Here is a 24,772-nt window from a genome sequence, read left to right as displayed (position 1 = left end):
AATAGCAGATCTACAAGCTCACAACGCGTCGCAGCGCGACGCGTTGTGAGCTTGTAGATCGGCTATTTTCAGCATGCAGCTAAGTGTAAAATCAGCCATTGCGACGCCATCAAGGCACCGGCAAAATACACTTTAGTCGACTAAATCATCTGTAGATTTAGTCGACTAAAAACGTATGATATTTAGTCGACTAAAACTAGACTAAAAATAAAACATTTCAGATTACTAAAATATGACTGAAACTAAATGGAATTTGATTCAAAAGACTATGACTAAAACGCAATCAAAATTTGCTGTCAAAATCAACACTACAGGCTACTGACCGTGTGTAGGGCTCACAGCTGCTCTTCAGCAGTGACAGCAGCACGGGGTAGTTCTCGTTGCTGCAGTTGCTCTGGGCTTCGTTGTAGAGGTAGGACAACATCTTCACGCCCTGCGGGGGGAGACAAAGAGCAGCTGGCTTGACACTGATTCCATCTGATTAGCACACAATATAAACAAAGCGGCCTGGTTCCCTCAAGATGCAAAGTTTTACAATTTGATGTCTCTCCCCCCCCCCGGGGACTCAAAGACACAAAAATATATGATGACTTAATCACTTCTTAAGCCCTGTTTCTAAAACGGTAAGAATAGCAGATCTACAAGGACACAACGCGCCACATTGCGACGCGTGGTGTTGCTTGTAGATCTGCTATTTTCACAATTCCTTAAACGTTTTTTATGGACTATATTGTGGATATTTGTTTTTATTTCACAAATGCAAACATTGGAAAAATGTTAGATAAACAAAAAAAAAGAAATCATGTGGGGGTCCCAACCCACAGGTTGAGAACCACTGGCCTAACCCAAAAATGGGTCCCAGTGTTTGCGAACCGCTGGCGTAAAACTAACGGACAGACAGACAGACAGTTTACAGATCAGCACCACTCACCACAGGGAAGGTAGCCTGGCCCACGCCCGAGGGCCCGTCCACACAGCACAGCTCTGACAGGTACCTTGGATTTGACACAGTACACACACATTTGTCATATTTTAAAGGGATATTTCACTTTCGCAAAAAATTGGGTAATTTGATTGTCTCCTCAGGCTTTTGGGAGCACCCCGGGCAGTTTTTAAGTTGCTTGATTCAGTATTTAGATTCATTTCATCATACACGCCCCCTTCCTATAAAAAACCTAGTGTAACTTCATTCAACCCATTCATCAGAAACACCCGTCCTTGGTTCTGGTGACTGACATTGTCCTTCTAATATGTGAGGAGACCGTGTTTTTTCAATTACTTTTTTCATTTATTTTTAATATTTTTGGGGGGAAATGAAAAAAATTAAATACAATAGCAAAATCCAATTAAATAAATGAAAAAGGTAATCGAAAAACCACGGCCCGCTCACGTATTAGGAGGGCAGTAGTGATGAGCGGGCCGACCCGTAACCCGTGGGTCAACCTGCGGCGCGGGTGGTCGAGTCAGGATTTCAGAGGCAATTATGCGGGCTGTGGGTGAGCGGGTCAGCCGCTCGCACACGCAAAACAAAAAAAATCACATGTTTTGTTTTGTCATTATTCCTAATAAGAATAAGAATAATAACATAAGACTAAGACTAAATAAGAATTTGCTGTCATAAATTAACACTGCTGACAGCTGACATGGTCTCTCACCTGAGCTGCCGGCCCACTTTGCGGAAGAGGAAGCCGATGGTGATTAAAGTGAGTGTGGGCGGGGTGCTGAGGACACAGGCTCTGTAGTAATGCAGGTACTTCCTCAGACCACCTGTGAAAGCCTAGGAGACAGACGCACACATTTCTCATTTCCGTTATCTGCACACCACAGTGTAGTGTAGTGTATACCCTAGCTGAATACATGAGTGTATTGCTATTGTAACACTCGTCTAGTGGTGTAAAGTAACTAAGTGCATTTACTCAAGTACTGTACTTAGGTACAGTTTTGAGGTATTTTTTTACTTTACTGGAGTGTTTCCAATTGTCTATACTTTTACTTCTACTCCACAACATCTTGGAGGCAAATATTGTACTTTTGCTCCACTACAATGATTTGAAAACTTTAGTTACCTTGCAGATATACATTATTACATTATAACACATACATTAACCACTTAAGCCTTATTTTATACATAGGCTATTTGAAAATAGCCGATCGACAAGCTCACAACGTGTCGCGATGCGACGCGTTGTGAGCTTGTAGATCTGCTATTTTCAAGCATTTTAGTACTTTTACTTTGGTACTTTAAGTACTTTTTGATGCCAATACTTTTTTACTTTTACTCAAGTAACATTTTGTACACAGGCCTTTTACTTGTAAGTAACAGAGAATTTTCATAATGTTGTAATCCTACTTTTACTTAAGTAAAACATTTGAGTACTTTTTCCACCATTGACCGTTCGTCACAGTCCAACCATTCTAACTAAGGCTGTTCAAAGTGCAGGCAAATGCTATTCGTTTCTCAAAATATGATCTTTAGAACTGACTGTCCACACTTGTTATTTGCAAGTAATCGGATCATGTTTGTGTATTCAGACGTGGTAGAACTATCCGCAGTGATTCTATTTTTTTGTCTTCAGTACCGGGCGAGAGTACTTGGATTTCTGAATCCAAGTACTCCCATTACACAACTGCAACATTTTTGCTTTGAAAATATTCAGAAGGGGATCCTCTGATAACAAATCAAAGGAAAAGCTCCCACACACTGTCTGGATTAAATCGACGTTTCGGTCGTTAGACCTTCATCGGGACAGAAATGTCCCCGATGAACGACCGCAACGTCGATTTAACTCATTCACTGCCAGAATTATTTCTGGCCGCGTTTGGACACTGCCATATTTTTCATTGAAAAAAATAAAGTACTCAGGAGCCGAGATACATCATTTTAAAGTTTTAAGTTAACAAGGAAGTGGATGGGAGTCTATATCTTCAAAAAATCATATCTCCTTGGTCTTTGGGTCAAAAAAAAAAAAAAATCTAAAAAAAAATATATATTTTTTTATTTTTTTAAAAAGTCATTTTAGTCGTTCTTGGCAGGCATGGCTTATGGACAGAAGTCGTTTTAGTCGTTCTAGGCAGGGAATGAGTTAATAAAGAGCATCCTTTTTGAAAATCCCAGACAATGTGCAGGGCCTTTTTCTTTGATTTATTATCGCAGAGTCCCTTCTGAACATTTGCCGACGCCCCTGTCACCAACCTTGGAGGTGTGCATCAGCCTTCTTCTAAAAAGCTTTGAAAATATTGATATCAAAAGTCCAGCTTTTAATCATGTTAACTCATTCAGTGCCATTGATGTCTAAAACGTCACATTTTTTCCAACGCCCAGAGTGCCATTGACGTCTAAGATGTCCAAACCAATCCTATCACACAAAGATTAGGAGGACCCCCTGTAGTAACTCTGAGGACCCCCTAGGGGTCCCGGACCCCCTGTTGAAGACCCCTGATCTAGGAGATCACGTGATCCGCAAGATCTACTGCTCCATCCGCTTCCTGGTTAGCGTCTGTGGGGAATCGGCTGTACCTTGAGTTCCTTTTTTCCCCCCGCATTTTTGACGAGACATGATTTTGTTTTCAAAGGCCCATAGCAAGTGAATGTGAGATTGTAGATAGTCTATTTTCAGTGCATGGCATCATGTTCTATGGAATCCATTAACCCATTGAGACCTGAAGCCGATTCTACATGTCTCCTAAATCTCAACAGTTTTCTCAAAAACGTATGTTTCTATATCAGTGGTGCTCAATCTTTTTCATGTCAAGGACCCCCAAAATGATATGTATTTGGCCGCGGACCCCCATCAAAATATTTTGTTCCAGGGACCCCCAGAAGCAAAGTTTTGAGTTAAAAATGTTCGCTTTAAAAATATATATATTCAAAGATTTGCACACATTTTCACGAATTTTCAAAAATAGCAGATCTATATCTGCTATTTTTAAATAGCCCAAAGTGTAAAATAATGCTTTTTAGCTCAAATCTAAAAATGACACAGTTCCAGGTCTTAATGGGTTAATGACTGAAATCAGTCGTGGCGACTGAGAGCTTTAACCCAGGGGTCTTAAACGTTAGCTGAGAGAGAGATAAAGCCCGGACCCCCCCACTACATATTGTATAACATTGTGCTGCAGATTACATTTTTTCATAGATTTCATAGACAGCTTCATAGACGTGTTTGACAGCACTATCATTGTGTAGTGTCGTGTTCATGTTAATGTGTATTTTCAGACAGTTAACCACTTAAATCAATACTTAGAAAACATGTACTTTTATGTAGTTATACAAAAACATGTACTTTTATTTAGTTATACAAAAACATGTACTTTTATTTAGTTATACAAAAACATGTACTTTTCCCCTATACACCTTTGCCGAAAATAGCCGATCTACAAGCTCACAACGCCTCGCAGCGCGAGGCGTTGTGAGCTCGTAGATCGTCTATTTTCGGCCAATGTTCCCCTCAAGAGTAGGGATGCTATTGCTAGGTTTTCAAAAAAAGAAATAAAAAAGGTTCCTATCACACAAAGATTTGAAGGCCCCCCCTGTAGTAACTCTGACGACCCCCCCTAGGGGTACCGGACCCCCTGTCGAAGACCCCTGCTTTAATCCATGCAATTCCTAATAATCTGATTTGGGGCTGCCATTCTGCAACATCAGCCTAAATGTGTGTGTGATGGTGTGGTTGTCACTGCCGGTGTTACCTGGAAGACGAGGCCCTTCTTGTTAGCACTCTGCAGGGCGAAGCGGCTGAGCCTCAGGTAATAGGTGCCATACTGAGCCAGTTCACCCAGGAGACGAGACACGCTCTCTGGGGAGGCTCCTGAGACACACACGCCTGGCCTGACGTCAAACTGCACACACTGCGGAGAGAGAGAGCAAACACAAACGTTTGGTGGTGATATAACAGTTTAGTCATTTAGCAGACGCTCTTAATCCAGAGGGATTTACAGTAAGCAAGGACACAAGATAATACATCATAATACATCAACAATACATCAAATGCATAGAAATAGTAATCTAATAATAAAGTCAGTGGCGTACACAGACATTTTGAGGGGCAGGTGCTCAAGTAAAGTATACTTTTTTTTGTTTACTTGGTCTGCTCTTTTTTCCCTCTACACCTATACCTCTTTGCCAAAAATAGCAGATCTACAAGCCCACAACGCCTCGCAGCGCGAGGCGTTGTGGGCTTGTAGATCTGCTATTTTTGGCTAAAGTTCTCCTAAGAAAAGGGATGCTAGGTTTCGAGTGGTTATGGTAAAAAGAAAAATCATATCACATAAAGATTTGGCGGACCCCCTGTAGTAACTCTGAGGACCCCCTGCTGTAAACTGGGGGAAAAAAAGAAGAAAATAACTTTTTTCAAAAGGGCACTTCTGGTCAAGAGGGCAAAGGGCAGGTGCTCTAGCACCACCTAGAGTCTATCTGTGCACGTCCCTGAATAAAGTAATACATAAGTAAAACAATAATCTAATAATAACTAATAGATAGGTAAACCAAGAACCTATCATCAGCTTACATTGAAACTATACATACTATAGGATGCCAGGCCAACAATGACCTGGCATATGATCTGTCTACATAACATGCTATCCAAGTTACATTTTAGCCGTTGCACAATCCTGCAAGGTCGTCAAGGCTAGGGCATAAAACCCATATAAAACAGGAGCGATAGAAGAGGTAGGACTGGAGCCTAGATACGACAGAGAGGGGGACAAAACAGGGGTCATCACTAGAGCCCGACACATGTCAGATCGACACATGAGTCCTAGATTACTGATTTAATACCGAAATGTTTACCGATATTTTGTCAAAAAGTGCAATATTTTCAAGCAATTCAGAAAAACTTTGATTTAATTAACGTTTCTATGTGACCATTTAACTTATAAGGAAACAAATGAATACAAATGTTTTTTGGAAACATTTTTAAATCTATGCATTGGCTGCATACTTGCAGATACCGATGTCATTAAAAAAAGGAATGACCCATATACTGTATCGACCAAACCAATACATCGGTTGTGCTCCAGTCATCACATTATGGTAGCAGTATCTATCTTTGATATTAAACACACTGACACTTTACCAAGAAAAAGCAGATATACTCCATTATGTGGACTGGGCCTACACAGGATTCTTCCACAATTCTGTAGCTTTAGTAGAGGTGTTAGGGCATTGAGTGTTATGCAACTCATGATCACGTGCACACAGCACACATGCATCAAAGTAAAAAAGTAAAAAACTAAGCAAAAAATAAAGTCAAAAACTGAGTAAACAATTTTGTACTGTCACCTCCAGACAGTCTGGGTGCCTTGAAAAATCTAAAAGGCAAATTTCTCCTGCATAAATACCTTCGACGTCTTGGTAGTTATTTTCCATTCTAGAAAAGATTATCTGTATCTTACATTATCATAGAGATAGACATTTATCCAGCGACAATTTATTCAGACTACACAAAAGAATATGGTAAAAAAAAAGCTGATGCAATCAACGGGCACTTTGTTACTTAACCCATTAAGATCTGGAACTGTGTCATTTTTAGATTTGAGCTAAAAACCGAGTGCCGCGCTACGAGCTTGTATATCTGCTATTTTTGAAAAATCGTGAAAATGTGTGCAAATATTTGAATATATATTATTTTAAATGTTAAGTGAACATTTTTTATCTTTGCTTCTGGGGGGTCCCTGGAACAAAATATTTTGATGGGGGTCCGCGGCCAAATGCATATAATTTTGCCGGTCCTTGACATGAAAAAGATTGAGCACCACTGATATAGAAACATAAGTTTTTCAGAAAACTGTTGAGATTTAGGAGACATGTAGAATCGGCTTCAGGTCTCAATGGGTTAAGACGATGACAGATGACTGGCGTGGAAAAATTCAAATTAGCTATGAATAACAATTGCTGGAAATCTTGGAAGATCAATAGGAGATACTTGCAAAGCACAACAGAGACGAGGAGGGAAGAAGGGAGACCATTTATGTCAGGAAGGAAATGCCCAGGCGTGAGATTGGATTCTGACTGGCTGTGCCTTTTTACTGTACCTCCGGCACTTCCTCAATGGAAGAGAAAATAATCTATTTCCTGCTTTCCTCCAACATATTTTGATTGATTGACTACTTTATTAGTGAGAAATGTAAACGGCACATGGTACAGTAAGACATTAAGGTTAAAAGGAAAGCACAAAAAAAAGTGCTGAGGACTTGTTTCCATTGTGGTCCTAATGTATTCAATTAATCAGCATAGCATAGAAAACTTACACAATAATACAGGGGTCTTCAACCTTTTCAGGCCAAGGACCCCCTAACTGAGAGAGAGATGAAGCAGGGACCCCCACTATATATTACATAAAATTGTGCAGATTAAAGCTTTTCATAGATGTTGGATTCATATTAATGTGTATTTTCAGACATTTAACGACTTAAACCACCAATACTTAGTGAACTTTCACTCTGTACTTGGTCTGCCCGTTTTTCCCTCTTTGCCGAAAATAGCAGATCTACAAGCTCACAACGCCTCGCCCTGCGAGGCGTTGAGAGCTTGTAGATCGGCTATTTTCGGCTAAAGTTGTCCTTAGAATAGGGATGCTAGGGTTCAAGTGGTTAATGTAAAAAACAATGATCCTATCACACAGAGATTTGGCGGACCCCCTGTAGCAACTCTGAGGACCCCCTAGGGGTCCCGGACCCCCTGTTGAAGACCCCTGCAATAATACATGTCATCAACGAACACTACATTATTATGTACAAAGGAGATTGGAATTTACATTTACCTCCCCTTTTGGTCTCCTGATAGAACAATGGGACTTGATGGCTGCCTTGAATGAAACTAGAACAAACCTGGCTAATCATGCCAATCAGTCATAATCATTATTATCATGTTTTCTGGATCCTGACAATCACTTCATCTTTTGTTGGGGGACTAATTAACCACATAAGCCCCTATATTCAGATCATCTTTAACAATCAAAGATTTCCACAATTTATCCAAAGAATTTGAAAAATATCAGACCTACAAGTTCAACGCAGCACACCGTTGTGACTCAGTATGAGCTTGTAGATCGGCTATATTCAAAACCTTTATTAAAAATGATTGCCTTATAGTGACATGTCCAAAATAGATGAATATTTAGAGACTAAATAAAAGTTTGCTACAGTGTAGCTCCCTTTTTGCATATTTATTTTTGGTACCACCCACCTGTGTGGGCTGAACGATGTTCTCCTTCAGAGACATTATTTTGTCTTTTTATTTTAAGATTCTGAAAACGCCTTCTAAATCAGAAGTTCTCAAACCTTTTCGTGTCAAGGACCCCCAAATTGATAAATATACATATATATAGCCCCCCCCATCTGATTTTTGTGCCAGGGACCTCCAGAAGAGAAGACTTGTGTTAAAAAGACATTTTAGATATTTAGATAACATTTTAGATATTTTTCAAAAAAAATCAAAAATAGATGTACAAGATGTACAAGTTCGCAGCGCGGCTTGCTGTGAACTTGTGCTCTGCTATTTTTGAAAAGTACTGTTCTAAACCAATGTTCTAAATCCTAAGAGTTTTCTGAAAAACGTATGATGCTATAATGTGTATATAACTAAAATGTAAAATGACACAGATGCTTTCCCGGTTTTAATGGGTTAAATGGAAAATGGATGTGCGCCGCTTTTGATCCTCAAAATAGATGCATACAAAACAGATGGCAGGTTTTAAGGTGGATAACTGGGCCTGGCTCCATAGCAACCTGACATAAACACTTGACTACACCACTAGTACTTACACTACAACTCCCACCACATATGCTTTTTTTTTTGAAGGTCGTCTGAGCCTGGTCCTGTAGACTGTTTTGTCCTAAGTGACCATGTTCTACATACAGGCAATACATTGTTTCTGAGTTCTGAGGCACTTGGGAGGTCAGACATTGCACCTGAATGTGTTCCAAGCACATCTATATCTATCTATCTATCTATCTATCTATCTATCTATAGATATAGATACTGCATTGGCTGATGCTGCTGCTCATTGTAGCGATGTGTCAATGGGGGCCGGCATTGTTACAAATGTCAGATGTAGTTATCTTATGATATGGGAGACTTGGGTTAATTTTAAAATGTGTTTTCATGCCAAAACACCTTATCTCATGTAGTTAGTAACAGTAATAATTATAAAATCAGCCATAACTCAACCAGACTAGTTGCTTGTTTCTTCCATAGAACCTGGCATCTATGGAAGAAACAAGCAACCTGCGTCATCTCGTTCTGCACTAATGGTGGCTCGTTCGCGACATTCAGTGCATGTTTGAGTATCATGACACTCAACAATGAGCAGGAGTAGAGAAAAAAATAACTTTGCATTGGTTATATTAGGCGAATTTCAGCCTTCCACGCGCCTCCCATTATGCCAATGGAGGGGCTCGCCAGACTGGACGAAGGGGAATTTCTGAAATAACTCAACGTCCCTTTCAATGTTGGTGAGTGATTAGCGACACATCAAAGATAACACTTAACATGTCCGGATGTCTCCTTTAACATGGCAGCAACGTTGACATACGTCCCTGGCGGCCAATGCGGCGTCTGTGAATTCATGTCTATATGATGATGCCATATGCCTCATCAACAGATGCCTGCAGTGAACAAGGATTGTGATGACATAAAATGTACCGTACCTGGTTGAGAGGGAACGTTGTAGACGCCACTCCGATCAGGACATTGAGGAGGTCCGTCACCAGCTGGGTTTGAGAATCCAGGGGCAGGGGGATCAAGGGAGACGGGGTCGCACTCACTATCCTCATCTCTCCCTCCCAGAGCCGGTAGAGTTGATCAAAGGCTTCCCTGCCTGCCTCTGTCAGGTAGGGTAGCTCCCTTTTCCCTGGAGGACTAGTGGGAGATAAAAATCGTTTGGTGTTGTGTTGTGAGAGAATGTCAATTCTGATTCAAATGCTGCGAACAACTCTGTTTTTTAAGACAAGGGTGAAAATTCATTATTGGTCACGGGTAAAATTCTAACTCATGCCGGTGAAAGCGCTGCCTTCACACACACACTCGTGCATTGCCTTTGTTCTTGTTCAACCCGCTCTCATGTGTCTCAGTCTCTGGCAAGCAACTACAAAATGTTTCACTTCATGAATTCAGATTCATTTGAACAAGATTGCCTGGCAAGCATTACTTTCATTTGACTGGCATTAACTTCCAGTCATAAGCTACAAGAAAGTTTCTGATGAGAGAGAATAAAATAATATGCTATTTGGCTGTGTTTGGTACGTAAACCCCACCCTTAAACCATTTGAAAGGAAAAACAACAAATTGCAAATGTAGACTAGTACACACAATTGCATGCACCTATTTTTATAAAGATAAGTGCAGCTCAGCATACAGCAGCGCACGGCAGCTCCCAATCTTTTAAACTACTTCGGGTGAATAAAACAAACCACCAGTGTTCACGGGAGGGCAAAACACAAACACGCGTGTGTGCGTGTGCGTGTGTGTGTGTGTGTGTGTGTGTGTGCGCATGTGTGTGTGTGTGTGTGTGTGTGTGTGTGTGTGTGTGTGTGTGTGTGTGTGTGTGTGTGTGCACGTTAGGGGTGTGCCGATATATCGTCCCGCGATATATCGCGATACGTTTTCGCGACGATATGTATCGTTTTGGAAAAAAAATATATCGTTTTTGAAAAAAAAATTTTTTTTTTTTTTTTTTTTTTTTTTTTTTTACTATCATAATAATCAGGCATGCAAACGGCCCCGAAGTGAAAAGAGTGACAACATGTTTTTTTTTCGGGTCAGGTGTCATACTATTTGGATTCAAAACGGCTATTGTAGCTGAAAAGCTACAAGTTTGCATGTCTGAATAATGCAAAAACAGAATTATTTGTTTGCATTTTCTTTTTTTCTCCTCCATATATTTTCATAATAAAAAAAGTGCGTATCGTATCGTATCGAAATCGTATCGAAGTTGTGAGCCAAATATCGTATCGTATCGTTTCGTGAAATTAGTGTATCGGCACACCCCTAGTGCACGTGTGTGCACGTGTGTGTGTGTGTGTGTGTGTGTGTGTGTGTGCGTGTGTGCGTGCGTGCGTGCGTGCGTGCGTGCGTGCGTGCGTGCGTGCGTGCGTGCGTGCGTGCGTGTGTGCGTGTGCGTGTGCGTGTGCGTGTGCGTGTGCATGTGCATGTGCGTGTGAGAGAGCGCGATGCTGCTGATGGCTTCTGAAACGAGTTTATTTTTTTTCACTCAAAAACGATTCTGAAACAGACTTTTCAGCCATAATATTTTATCACTGTGTAAGCCAACCTGCCCCATGTTCAGCTGTAATTATTCCCATGATGAACGACACACACACACACAGACCGCGAGGAGGAAAAATGAACCGTGTCGCTCTGGGACCAAAGCATTCACTCATGCCGGGAGGACAGACTGCAGGGTTGAGTGGAGTGGCGTTAACCCATTCAATCCGGGAACGCATCTACAAATGGTCTTCTAAATCCAGAAAACAGTTTTCTGAGAAAACGTTTGTTACTATAATATAAAGTGGTTGAAGGTTCTTAAACTTTTTCATCTCAAGGACCCCCAAAATTATATGAATTTGGTCGCGGACCCCCCCCATCTGAAAATATTTAGTTCCAGGGAACCCCAGAAGCAAATATTTGAGTCAATAATGTTCCCTTTAAAAATGTATATATTCATAGATTTGAAAACATTTTCAAGATTTTTTTTTAAATAGCAGATCAACAAGTTCATAGTGCGGCACTCGGTGCCGCGTTCATAGTGCGGCACTCGGTGCTATGCCGCGCTAAGCTTGTAGATCCGCTATTTTTGAATAGCCAATAAGTATAAAATTATGGTTACAGCTAAAATCTAAAATGACACAGATGCGTTCCCGGATTGAATGAGTTAACTACTAGCGTATATTGTGTTTTCAGACTGCAGCAGTAAGTAGTGAGACAGGACAGCGACGAGGGATCAGCTGTCGAACAGATACGTAGGCTAATAAATCGTCGTGAATCATTTTCTTCCTCTTCCCCAAATCATCTCGCCGTATTGGACCCTACAGTACCTCCCGTTTCAAAAAAATATTAGACACTGAAGCTAGTAGGAGAATCAGGACTAGGAGAGTGAGCTCCCCACCAGTGCCTCTATAAATCAGGTTCCCAAACATTTCAGCTAAAGACCCCAAAAAGGTACATTTGGTGTCTTCCCGGGACCTAAAACGTACACAAACACATTATCAATCAACCTAATTAAGCCCCATCTAACAGTAAAAATAGCTGACAATGTTACACCGCCCCAAAAAAGGGATATTTACTCGCAACTCATACACATGGGTCCGTGACCCATGTGTTGGTCCCTTCCGACACCATTGTATGAGGACACACTGCTCTGACTGCATCTGCAGGCACCGCTGACTGACGAACTCAACTCACCCGCCGACAGATTCCCAGCAGCGGCGCCTCCGTGGCTCAAAGGTACGCAGGGCCTCCCAAACGTCGGCCTCCGGGGTGGGACTGGGCACCGAGTCTGGCGTCAGGTTGGACGCCGACAGGAAACCCTCGTCCTCAGACTGGTCCAAACTGGGGGGAACCTGCAGAGGAAAGACAATGGAACAACAACAAAAGGCATTTGTGCATTGTAACGGTTAGGATTAACCCATTAAGACCTGAGGACGATTTGTACAAATGTCTTCTAAATCCTAACAGTGTTCTGAAGGGAAAAAAAGTATGTTGCTATATCAGTGGTGCTCAAACTTTTTCATGTCAAGGACCCCCAAAATAATACCGTATGTATTTGGCCACTGATCCTCATCTCAAAATGTTTTGTTCCACCCCTAAAAGCAAAGATTTGAGTTAGAAATGTTCGCTTTAGAAAAATATATGTTTTCAAAGATTTGCACAAATTTTCATGTTTTTTCAAAAATAGCAGATCTACAAGCTCATAGCGCGGCACGAAGTGACGCGCTATGAGCTTGTATATCTGCTATTTTTGAATAGCCAAAGTATAAAATAACGGTTAAAGTGGTTAACATCTAAAATGACACAGACGCTTTCCCGGTTTTGACGGGTTAATTAATACGGGGAATTGGGGACGGTGTGAATTATTTTCCGAGCTGAACAATGAGGGAATAAATCCAAAAAAAGCGGGATAAAGGAAAGGCTCAGCGGGCCAAACATCATAAACAATGATGAATAATGGAGCCTCCGCCGTCTGTGTATGAAATGAATTTTAATATTCATTTTTTTGTTTATAGTTCCTTTGTTCTTCTTTATTATTGTGTCACCTGGGGCTGTCTCTATATATTACGGTTTGTTTGTTTTGTTAGAAAAGTGTTTGTATAGTGGAGTATTGTATGCTTAACCACTTAAGCCCCATTTTAAACTTAATTTGAAAGTAGCCAATCTACAAGCTCACAACACGTGTTGCGAGCTTGTAGATCTTGCCAACCTATCTTCATATAATTGGTTCCTCACTAATGCTCATCAGAGCATGTGAGCGGAGCGGAGCGGGTGAAAATGCCGCTCCGCGCTCCAGGGGGCTGAAATGCCGCTCGCTATTCGCTCATGTTAAACCCCCCCGCGCTCCGCTCCCCGTCGCTCCTCGCTCACGTTGATTTGCGCAAATCTCGCTCCACGCTCCGCTCAAACCGGGTCGCTCAACAGTAAAAAAAAGAAAAGAAAAAGAAAGTAGAAATTCTAATGACATCTCGGTGCGCTGTGCACTGCGGATGTCTGTGTGTCTCTGAGTCCGTGCGACCGGGCATGCTCAAACATTCGGTGCGCGGCCCCCGCGAGGGCGGCCTGGAGCGGGAGGCGGTCCTCGCTCTGAGTAGCGCTCCAACCTTTTTATAACCAGCTCTGCGCTCACGTCAAAATCGCGTCGCTCCGCTCCGCTCACATGCTCTGATGCTCATTATAATATGGTACCGTTTTTGTCTACTCGGTCTGTGTCTCGGAGGAGGGCTGTGGACCCGCCTACCAGTGACATCATCGATGGGGAAACCAGGCTTTCCATTCCTGGAAAGTTAGCATGCTATAATGAAAGCAATTGTTCTCGCGTTAATACTATTTAATAATTTTGTTTGGGGAAAAAACCTGCCTAATGTTGATGTCAGTGGTAGTGACAGGGTTAGGGTCAGTGTCCACAGCCCTCTACATCCTACAATGAACCACCTGATGAAGACCTGTGCTGTACTGTATGAGTCACATTTTGGTGCCTAATTATCACTTTGAAGCTGTACGTTATTATCATTATAGTGTATTACCCTCTTTCTTCAGGATTTTACCGATTTACTCAATTTGGATAATCAAGACCTGAGATAGATACCAAGAATCAAGAGGCTAGTACAGTACTTGTCTCTCACTCATACAGGTACAAGCAGCAAGGAGCAAACCGTGTTTTTTTGCGGCATGTCCATTTTTTGCAGCACCTCGCATCGTCTCGCCTCGCTGCAGCGGGCGAGCGGCTCTTAGAGGCACTCGTCACCGATGATGAAAGCACCGTAATGGTGCAAAATATGCCGTGAACGTCCCAATCTGGCGGATAAAAGCAGCGCAGCACAGGGCACCAACCTTGGGGGGTTCACCGAACGGCGTGAGAAAAAAAAACGGCGAAAAACGGCGGACTTTGGAAGCAGAGCGTCCTTTTTTCTCGCGCAGCCCCGTTGACAAAAATGTCCCGGCGGGCACCGTGCTAAATCTCCCCCCCCCAGTCACATCTCCAGGTGCTCTTCTGAGTACTAGACCTAAAAAGTTATGTGCACCCCTGAATATGAGTACGTAATGGACTATGAAAGAAACAACAGGTTATATATATAGGCTTTGATACTACTGTAACTGTGGAGGAGGTGTAAGCCAGGCCAGTAGACTCCTCCTACCCTGATGAGGAGCCCGGTGACGTCGGCGTTGCTGGGGACGGGGGGCAGGTCCAGTCTGACGTCCAGGTCGGACGTGCGCGAGTGCTGCAGCGCTCCGAACAGCGACGTCCTGGTCTCCTTCTGGAACCTCTCCTCCTCCTCGTGGCCTTCCGTCCGGGTCCTCATGGCCAGGAGGCCCGTGCCCGGCGGGGCGTCCATCAGACCCAGGGTCCCGCACACCCCGGCCAGCAGACCCCACTCCTCTCCGCACACCAGCCCCCAGGCCTGGGCCTCCAGCCTCTGCAGCTCCTCGCTGATGTAGGAGCCCAGAGGAGGCCTGCGCAGCACGTGCCTATAGGGGGGTTGTTTCAACGATCAGAGGTGGAAAAAGTACTCAAATGTTTTACTTAAGTAAAAGTATCAATACTGCACTGTCTCTGTTAAAGGTTTGCTTTGGTTAAAATAAGTGTTAAATATCTCTATATTCTGATAGCACTCATTGCTATAGAGTGTTTGTTCAGTATTAGGAGTCTCCTTGTCTCTCTTTATTAAACAGAAAATGCATTTTCGTTTCAGTTTCAGTTTCATTTCCAATTTTATCCAACCAGGACAGAGAACTCAATCAGGATATAGATTAAACAAGTGAAATTGGAAGTGATGACACTAAGAAATGAGCAGGCAAAATTGGAACTGGAACACTATACAAATTAAGCTTATAAACTGAGATTTTGACACCTACCGAAAAATGTATTTTCTGTTTATTAAAGAGCTGGAGAGACAGGGAGATGTAGTGGAGTAGAAGTAAAAGTAATGAACATTGGAAATACCCTAGTAAAGTAAAAACACCTAAACATTTTACTTAAGTACAGTACTTGAGTAAATGTACTTAGTTACTACACCACTGTCAACAACCATGACGTTTTTAGTTGATGACTAATTGTGTTGCACAGAATTTGCGATTAATGATTTAGTTGTGTTTTTGGCATTGAGCATTTGGAACATCATTTGGTACATAAGAATTACATTTCTGTTTGCCTTTGAGGCTTTGTAAACATTAATCGTATGAGGCAGATATGACTAATCACTTAAATATACAAAGAAATGACTGACAATGACTGGCTCCAAGAATAAATAATGTACGATAGCCAAATCAGGCCAAAACATTTCAGAATCTTATCCTTTCAGAATTTTTCCAAAATAACAAAAATAGCCGATCTACAGTACAAATGAGCTTGTTGATCAGCTTTTTCCGCAATTTTCCAACAGATGAACGTATACAGAAGATGAATAGGAACTATTATGCACAAATAATAGTGATTATCTTAACCCATTAAAACTGAGATATCAACTGTGTCATTTTAGATTTTAGCCTTGGCTATTCAAAAATAGCAGATATACAAGCACCGTGCATCTGCTAAAAATCTTAAAAGTGTTCGAAGAATGTTGGAAAAAAATGTATAACGAAAAAGTTTGAGAACTACTGATTTAGAAGGCATTTGTAGAATCAGCCTCATGGTCTTAATGGGTTAAATAATTAGGATCAGGCGATCGTCATAATGTGACCAGTGTTGCCAGATTTCGTGAGAGAAACAAGCAACCAGGTCTAGGAAAACCAGCCCAAAAGAAGCGACTATGGGTCAGATGAGCACTTTAACATATACATCAGCTATTTGAAAATAGCTGATCTACAAGCTCACAACGCGTCGCGATGCGACGCGTTGTGAGCTTGTAGTTCGGCTATTTTCAAATAAAATCTTGCGGGGGAAATTATAATAAGCAGATCTGGCAACCCTGATGGTGGACGTGAACCATGAACATGCCTCTCTCTTCTCATGTAGTCCCTGCTGAAGGAGGTAGGAGGCAGCGGAGACGAGCCAGCCAGGTGCACCAGGAGTTCCAGGACGGCGTCCATCTCCTTCAGGCCGGAGGCGGCGGGCGCCTCGGGCAGCTTCCCCAGCAGCTCCTCCAGCCTCTCTGCATCCTCCTGGCAGGGTAGAAAGGTTGTGTCATGATCATGAAAGGTTAGGATGAGTATGATTTATATATTTTTGAGCGGTGCAACCGCTCCTATAAGAGGGTTTAGGGACCCATCCGTGGTGAAAGTTTTTCTTTCCGTCGTGAAAAAATGTGTCTTTCGCTGTGACGCCATGCTGTGGAAAACACGCCCGTAGGCTAAAAAAAAAAAAATCACACCCAGCAGGACGTGCTGTGATTGGCTAGCGAGACACATGATGAAATTAACTTCAAACTTCGCAGACGCGCTGTGATTGGCTAGCGAGACGCATGATGAAATTAAGTGACACATCTATTTATAGGCCGCTATACGTCATGCGTCTCACTAGCCAATCAGAGCACACTCTTTCAACGTATTGTCACGTGTCACGTGAGGCTTGACCAATGTTAGCTTGGCCGAGGGGGGGGGGGACGGAAAGTGAAAACATAGTCTCCTTGCGGAGACAAAAATCACACCCAGTGTGAAGTGAGCGGTGATATTTAAAAACAACAGTGGTCATCACAGTGATGGAAGCTCACTTAAAAAAAAAAGTATTTTTTTTTCAAGTGCGTAGTGATATTTATAGGTTATTAATTTCATCATGCGTCTCGCTAGCCAATCACAGTACTGAGCAAAGGGTGTGAATAGAGTCAGCCAATCACAGTACAGCGAAAGACACATTTTCATGACAGTCTTTTCACGACGGTCCCAAACCCACTTATAGGAGCGGCTACACCGCTCAAAAATGTAAGCACGTCACTTCGCAGGACGTGCTGTGATTGGCTACCGAGATGCATGATGAAATTAATAACTCATAAATAGCACCGCTCACTTCACACTGGGTGTGATTTTTAGCGCCGCTAGCCGCTCTATACCTTTAGGTATAGAGCTGCTCTATCCTGCTCTATACCTGACTTTGTCCGTGTTCACCGTCAACGTTCTGATTGGTCAGACCCGTCAACAAAGTGATTGGTCAAGCTTCACGTGACACATGGCTATAAACACATTATAAACACATATCGATGACAAAATGTATCAAAGGCGCCGCTACCTTCACACAGGGTGTGATTTTTAGCGGCGCTAGCCGCTCTATACCTTTAGGTATAGAGCGGATATTAGCCCTCTATGCCTGGCTTTTGCGTCAACGTTCTGATTGGTCAGGTGCGCCAACGTTCTGATTGGTCAGGTGCGTCAACGTTCTGATTGGTCAGGTGCGTCAACGTTCTGATTGGTCAGGTGCGCCAAAGTTGTGATTGGTCACTATTCATGACATCACTATGATGTCATGAATATAGAATTCGATGTCTATATAAACGATGACAATGACTTCATCTTATTATTCATTTGGCTAAAGTCTCCGTCTAGGTAAGTTAATATGACGAATAGAAAGAGAAAGATACAAGAACAGATGAAGGGTGAATGTATAGAAAGTCTGAGTTCGGGACCCAGTCATCCGTTATGACAGAATGGTTTGATAGAGACGATCGAGAATCCAAGAGTCCGTTAAGGTTCTGATTGGTCAGGCCCGTCAAGGTTCTGATTGGTCAGGCCCGTCAAGGTTCTGATTGGTCAGGCCCGTCAAGGTTGTGATTTGTCAGGCAAGGGGACTATTCATGACATCACTATGATGTCAAGGTTTATTTTTTATTTCCTCATGTTTTTTTTTGTATATATTTTTATTTGGCTAAAGTCTCCTTCTAGGTAAGTTATTTAAAGTTAGATCCTCAATTTAAAGGTAGGGTAAGTGATTTGCTTTGGTTAAAATAAGTGTTAAATAGCTCTATATTCTGATAGTACTCATTGCTATAGAGTGTTTGTTCAGTAAAAGGAGTCTCCTTGTCTCTCCAGCTCTTTAATAAACAGAAAATGCATTTTCGTTTCAGTTTCAGTTTAATTTCCAATTTTATCCAACCAGCACAGAGAACTCAATCAGGATACAGATTAAACAAGTGAAATTGGAAGTGATGACACTAAGAAATGAGCAGACAAAATTGGAACTGGAACAATATACAAATTAAGCTTCAAAATGGGTACTTTCTCCTGATTGGCTGAGATTTTGACACCTACCGAAAAATGTATTTTCTGTTTATTAAAGAGCTGGAGAGACGGGGAGACTCCTGTTACTGAACAAACACTCTATAGCAATGATTACTATCAGAATATAGTGTTTTAACCTTTTAACAAAATACTTTTTGTTTTAACCAAAAAATATCACTTACCCTACCTTTAACTTTATCTGTCGTCGACGCTCTGATTGGTCAGACCCGTCAACAAAGTGATTGGTCAAGCTTCACATGACACATGGCTATAAACACATTATAAACACATATCGATGACATAATGTATTCAAAGGCGCCGCTACCTTCACACAGGGTGTGATTTTTTTATTTCTGATGGCGAGACAGATAGCAAAGACAGGAGAGAGGGGATGACATGCAGCAAAGAGCCTTGAGTCAGAAGGACTATAGCTTTATTCACTGCATATGTGCTCTTACCAGGTGAGCCCCAAAGTGTCTTATGTTTATCGCAAAGAAACAATGCAGAAAATCCACAAATAAGGCAAATAAAACAAAAATAAGGCATGATAAAGTCCATTTAATTTGCCACTTGTCTATTTTTTAAGATATTTCAAAATGCATGAACATTTTCAACAGATTAATCTATACAGATGTATGGAGACGATTCGCGATTATCTCTAATTGTGACTAGGTCAGGGGTCTTCAACAGGGGGTCCGGGACCCCTAGGGGGTCCTCAGAGCTACTATAGGGGGTCCGCCAAATCTTTGTGTGATAGGATTTAGTTGTTTTTTTTACATTAGCCACTTGAACCCTAGCATCCCTTTTCTGAGGAGAACATTAGCCGAAAATAGCCGATCTAGCGCGAGGCGTTGAGAGCTTGTAGATCGGCTATTTTGGGCAAAGAGGCTATAGGTGTAGAGGGAAAAAAGAGCAGACTAAGTAAAAAAAAAAAACAATATAGAGTAGGGGGTCCCTGCTTCATCTCTCTGTCAGCTAGGGGGTCCTTGGCCTGAAAACGTTGAAGACCCCTGGACTAGGTGATTATCTAACAACAATTCTAACAGGCCTACCTGGCAGCCCGCCACCCGCAGGTCGAAAGAAATCATCAGGACTTTGTTCCTGGCCGGGGTGGTGGTGTTGGCGTTGGGCGGCGCCGGGGCGAAGCCTTTAGAGGTGCCGTCCTGGAAGAGTTTGGAGAGCAGCGCACCGTACGCCCGCTTCTTGAGGGCCCTGCGGACGCCCTCCCTGGAGACGCTTCCCAGAGCGCGGCGCTTCCATGACACCCCGGAGAGGCTGCAGTCACACAGAGCGGCCAGCAGGTCAGTGATGCTGCCGCTGGTGCTGCTGGGACTGGGACTGTTGTTGTTGTTGTTGTTGGCTGCCTTGTTGTTGTTGTTGCTGTTGTTGCTGATGGGCTTATGAGGCCTGAGGTTCATGTTAGCACCAATCATCTGCCTGCCCTCAGCCTGTCAGAGAGGGGAGGGGGGGGGGGGGGACAAAGTGACATTGGATTGGGCATTTCGGTAATGGCATACCACAGGGGTCTTCAACGTTTTCAGCCCAAGGACCCCCTAGCTGAGACAGAGAAGCAGGGACCCCCTCTATATTGTGTAGGCCTACAATTGGGTTTCAGATTAAACTTGTTTTTCTTTTACTGTTCTTTTTTCCCTCTACACCTATACACCTCTTTGCCAAAAAATAGCAGATCTACAAGCTCGCTTGTAGATCTGCTATTTTTGGCTAAAGTTCTCCTCATAAGAGAGATGCTAGGGTTCAAGTGGTTAAGGTAAAAAAAATCATATCTCACAAAGACTTGGCGGACCCCCTGTAGTAACTCTGAGGACCCCCTAGGGGTCCCGGACCCCCTGTTGAAGACCTCTGGCATACCAGTTGGTTCCCAAACTTTTAAAACTTTTTTAAAGAGAAATTACTAGACGTTTGCCTGGGACCCAAACTAGTGAAAATAGCAGATCTACAAGCCTACTTCTTAAACGTTTTATTTTTATTTTATCTTATTTATGGAAATTATTTTATTTTATTTATGATAAACTTTTTTATGAAAAGAAAATGATTTGAAAGAAAAATGTCAATGTAGGAAACGAAAAAAAGGGGATATTTATTTGCGAACCATTATAAATGTGTTCGTGACCCAAACTTAGGTCCCGACCCACTATTTGGGAAACAGTGTGGTATATCATTACGGCCTTGGTTCTCATTAAACTTTCACATTCCAAGGAGGACCCCTCGGTTTGATATTACATCAGGCCATGGACCCCCATACATAGCTGCCTGCAAGCAGCGTAGATGCTGCTATCTGCATCTAAGTTGCAACAAGCTCCATTGACATCCCATTCATTTAACAGAAAAGTCCCATCTAATAGTGTTAAATTGCGATAGACTCACCCGATATTGCATCTCTAATAGACAGCTTGAATTATCCTCTTTGTCAAGACTATTTTTGGTTTGTTTTCAAAATCCACCGTTGTCAAGTTATGAGTACGATTCTGTAAATAAACTCTGTGCAGCCATGCAAACACACTCGTTGTAAATCACTCAACGTCCTTCCTAACCTCACATGGAAGAAGCTTGCGACACACATTTGTTTCACAGCCTACTTCCTGAAATCAAATTCAAATGAGATTTCCGGAGGGAGGGGGGTTTACCAGGCTACGTCCTTCCTACATGTCTAATAAAATATTCAATGAATCAAACCTGTTTCGAAATTGAACAAAATGATGCAGGATGTGGAGTGATTTAAAATGAGTGCTTCCAAACTCTAACTAACACATTGAAAATCATGGCTGCACACAGAGTTTATTGACAGAGTTTATCATGTGTATAGTACCTGCTGCTCATGTTCATGCACCTTAATTATGTCTCACCCTATGGTCTATTAACCTCATTTCTCTTTTTTTTTTCTCTCCTTGCTCTGCCCTCAAAACAATGGAGCTTGCACACACACTAAGATTTAACCCACTTTTTCACACCTTTAAACCTGTGATGCTGACAGAAAGTTGCTCATAACATAACGGTGGATTCTTTTCAAAGTCTTGACAGAGACAAAGTGGATGATAATCTAAGACAGAGGTCTTCAACAGGGGGTCGGGAGACGGGGACCCCTAGGGGGTCCTCAGAGTTACTACACGGGGTCCGCCAAATCTTTGTGTGATTTTTACATTAACCACTTCAACCAAGCATCCCTATTCTGAGGAGAACTTTAGCCAAAAATAGCAGATCTACAAGCACACAACGCCTCGCGCTGCAAGGCGTTGTGCGCTTGTAAATCTGCTATTTTCGGCAAAGTGGTTTGGTGTAGGGGGAAAAAAGAGCAGACTAAGTACAGAGTGAAAGGTCAGGTTTCTAAGTATTGTATTGTTTAAGTGCATGGTTAAATGTCTGAAAATACACATTAACATGAATCCAACATGATAGTGCTGTGAAACAAGTCTATGAAGTTGCCGATGAAATCTATGAAAAAATAAATATTTTATACAATATATAAGGGGGGTCCCTGCTTTATCTTGCTCTCAGCCAAGGGGTCCTTGGCCTGAAAACGTTGAAGACCCCTGATCTAAGAAGCTGTCTGTACAGGTGCACTATGGGTGAATTTATCACCTTTGAATGGGCTGGCAATGATGCCTTGTTGGAACTAGAAACACCCATAACTCTGAGAATGTACAAAGGGAACCAAATGAACCCTTGGGTTCATTTGGTTCCCTTTGTACATTCTCAGTTTTACAGTTAAATTGTTTTGATTGATTGATTGATTGATTGAATACTTTATTAGTCAGAAATGTAAACAGCACCAGGTACAGTAAGACATTAAGGCTAAAAGGCCATAACATTGTGGTCCTACAGCATGTATTCAATTCAGCATAAAAAGACAATAATACATGTCATCAACAAACATAAAACACTATATGTTCAAAGGAGAAAAGGGAAAGAATGTCGGCAGTGAATGACACCTCGTTTCTATGGGGGAAAAAATGTCTATTTGGTTCCAATAGTAAATATCAATAATTTAGCTGGGGACCCCCTGGAAGGAAGCCCCCTCAAGGACCCCTGTCCCAGGGATCCTTGAGGTGGGGGGTCCGGGAAGGGTCCCAGTCCCACGGACCCCCAACCCAAGATCCACTGCATTACAGCATTGGTTCTCAAAGTGGGGTTCCGGGGACCCCCAAGGGTCTTTGGCGGGTACCAGGGGGTCCCCAGCTAAATGTGTTCTATAGTGTCACAATTATTTGAACAACTTAAGCCATATTTTATACGTTGGCTATTCAAAAATAGCAGATATACAAGCTCATAGCTTAGATCTGCTATTTTTTGAAAAATCTTGAAGATTCGTGCAAACTTATATTCATAACATTTTAACACAAATCTTTGTTTCTGGGGGTCCCTGGCAGAACACATTTTCAGGTGGGGGTCCGCAGCCACATACATATCAATTTGGGGGTCCTTGGCACGAATACGTTTGAGAACCACTGCATTACAGCACTGCTAGCTTGCTAGCTGTAGCTAGCTAGTGTCTGTCAGCTTAATATTAACATTAGTTATGTCAGCTAAACCTGCCTATCTGATCATATTTACCTTCACGATGAGATGTGTTTCTCAGTCAGTTGACAGTAGAATGAGTGAATCGATCCATCAGCCCATTTCACTCATTCCCATTCATGCTAGCTGGGGCTGCTATAGCGATAGCATGGCATATCCCACAGAATGAGAGGAGAGGAATCAAATCAAGGAAGAACCAACCACTGGATAAGTGGTTTATAAGGAGTTTAGATTTATGGCAAAGATGTATTCCACTTCATATGCTGAGATACGACACTCAGACAGTTAGCTAAAGGCTAATAACAACAACAGTGTGCTGTCTGTCTCTCCATTCATCAACAACACCAAACACACCGCGATACAACCGAGTTTGTATGGTTACGCCCCTCCTCGCATAGGATTGGATAGAACGGTAGAAAGGACGGCTGTGGTTGGCTGAGTGTGGTTGTGTCCATAGGGTGATTGTTATTGGCCAGCGTGTTTCTATGACAGAGTATCCGGCAACAATGATTGCGCGCGAATGCACACACACACACACACGCACACAGACACGCACACGGGTACGCGCCAACACCACTAAAAAGAGAGAGAGAGAGAGAGAGAGAGAAAGAGAGAGAGAGAGAGAGAGAATGAGACCACCACCTTACAGCCCTACCCTCAGTGTAATCAAGGGGGCGTCATTACACTGTGTTCTACTGTGGTATTTCCATAGAGTTATTTAGGTTATTTCTAGGATTGTAATGGTTTGGATCAATTTCTGAAATGTGATCGATGTGCTTTACATGAAAAAAAAACATTGAGCAAAAGTACCACATTATAACAGTTTGACATTTGAATTCAGTAAAAAAAATAAGTATTAGAGAGCAAAATTAAGAATACCGGTAAGTTAAAAAAAAAAAATCTCAATAAAAGGCAAACAGAAAGGTTTTATAGCTGTGACTTAAAAGAACTGAGAGTTGTTACAGTCCTGCAGTTTTGTGTGGAGTGCTCCAGATAGCCGATTATAAACTGTTTATTTTGATTCTATGGACATTAAGCAGACCTTTCCCAGATGACCTTAGATGTCTGGGTGGGTCATGATGTATATAACACACATATATGTATTTTGGCCCTAAACCCTTCAATGCTTCATAAACCAGCAGTAATATTTTTGAAATGAATTATTTGACATGAGGGAGCCATGTGTAGAGATCTAAGAACTGGAGTGATATGCTCCACTTTCTTGGTATTGGACTCTAGCAGCAGCGTTCTGAATCAACTACAGCCGTCTGATCGATTTTCAGGGAGACCTGTGAAGACGCTGTTACAGAAGTTACAATCCTGCTGAGACATAAATTCTTTAATCCGTGATATTTTCCCAAGGTTGGCTGACTTTGTAATTGTGTT

At 42.1% G+C, this 24,772-nt stretch overlaps 1 protein-coding gene across 1 annotated transcript in view; it reads right to left on the bottom strand.

Moving 5' to 3' along the window:
• tubgcp6 (tubulin gamma complex component 6) overlaps positions 1-23,707 on the bottom strand; it is a 94,197-nt gene extending 70,490 nt beyond the window's left edge. The window contains exons 1-10 of the mRNA XM_084060286.1: positions 23,423-23,707; positions 19,906-20,301; positions 16,644-16,807; positions 14,845-15,175; positions 12,401-12,558; positions 9,649-9,859; positions 4,690-4,848; positions 1,656-1,777; positions 932-995; positions 324-433 (exon numbers count right to left, since the gene is read on the bottom strand). Of these exons, the coding sequence (XP_083916412.1) occupies positions 324-433; positions 932-995; positions 1,656-1,777; positions 4,690-4,848; positions 9,649-9,859; positions 12,401-12,558; positions 14,845-15,175; positions 16,644-16,807; positions 19,906-20,286 (1,700 nt within the window). The 5' untranslated portion in view covers positions 20,287-20,301; positions 23,423-23,707. The remainder of the gene's footprint in view (positions 1-323; positions 434-931; positions 996-1,655; positions 1,778-4,689; positions 4,849-9,648; positions 9,860-12,400; positions 12,559-14,844; positions 15,176-16,643; positions 16,808-19,905; positions 20,302-23,422) is intronic.
• Positions 23,708-24,772: the final 1,065 nt, after the last annotated feature.

Source organism: Gymnoscopelus microlampas (genome assembly GCF_963454915.1).
Source record: "Gymnoscopelus microlampas genome assembly, chromosome: 6".
NCBI lineage: Eukaryota > Metazoa > Chordata > Actinopteri > Myctophiformes > Myctophidae > Gymnoscopelus > Gymnoscopelus microlampas.
This window is presented reverse-complemented; position numbering and strand designations above follow the sequence as displayed.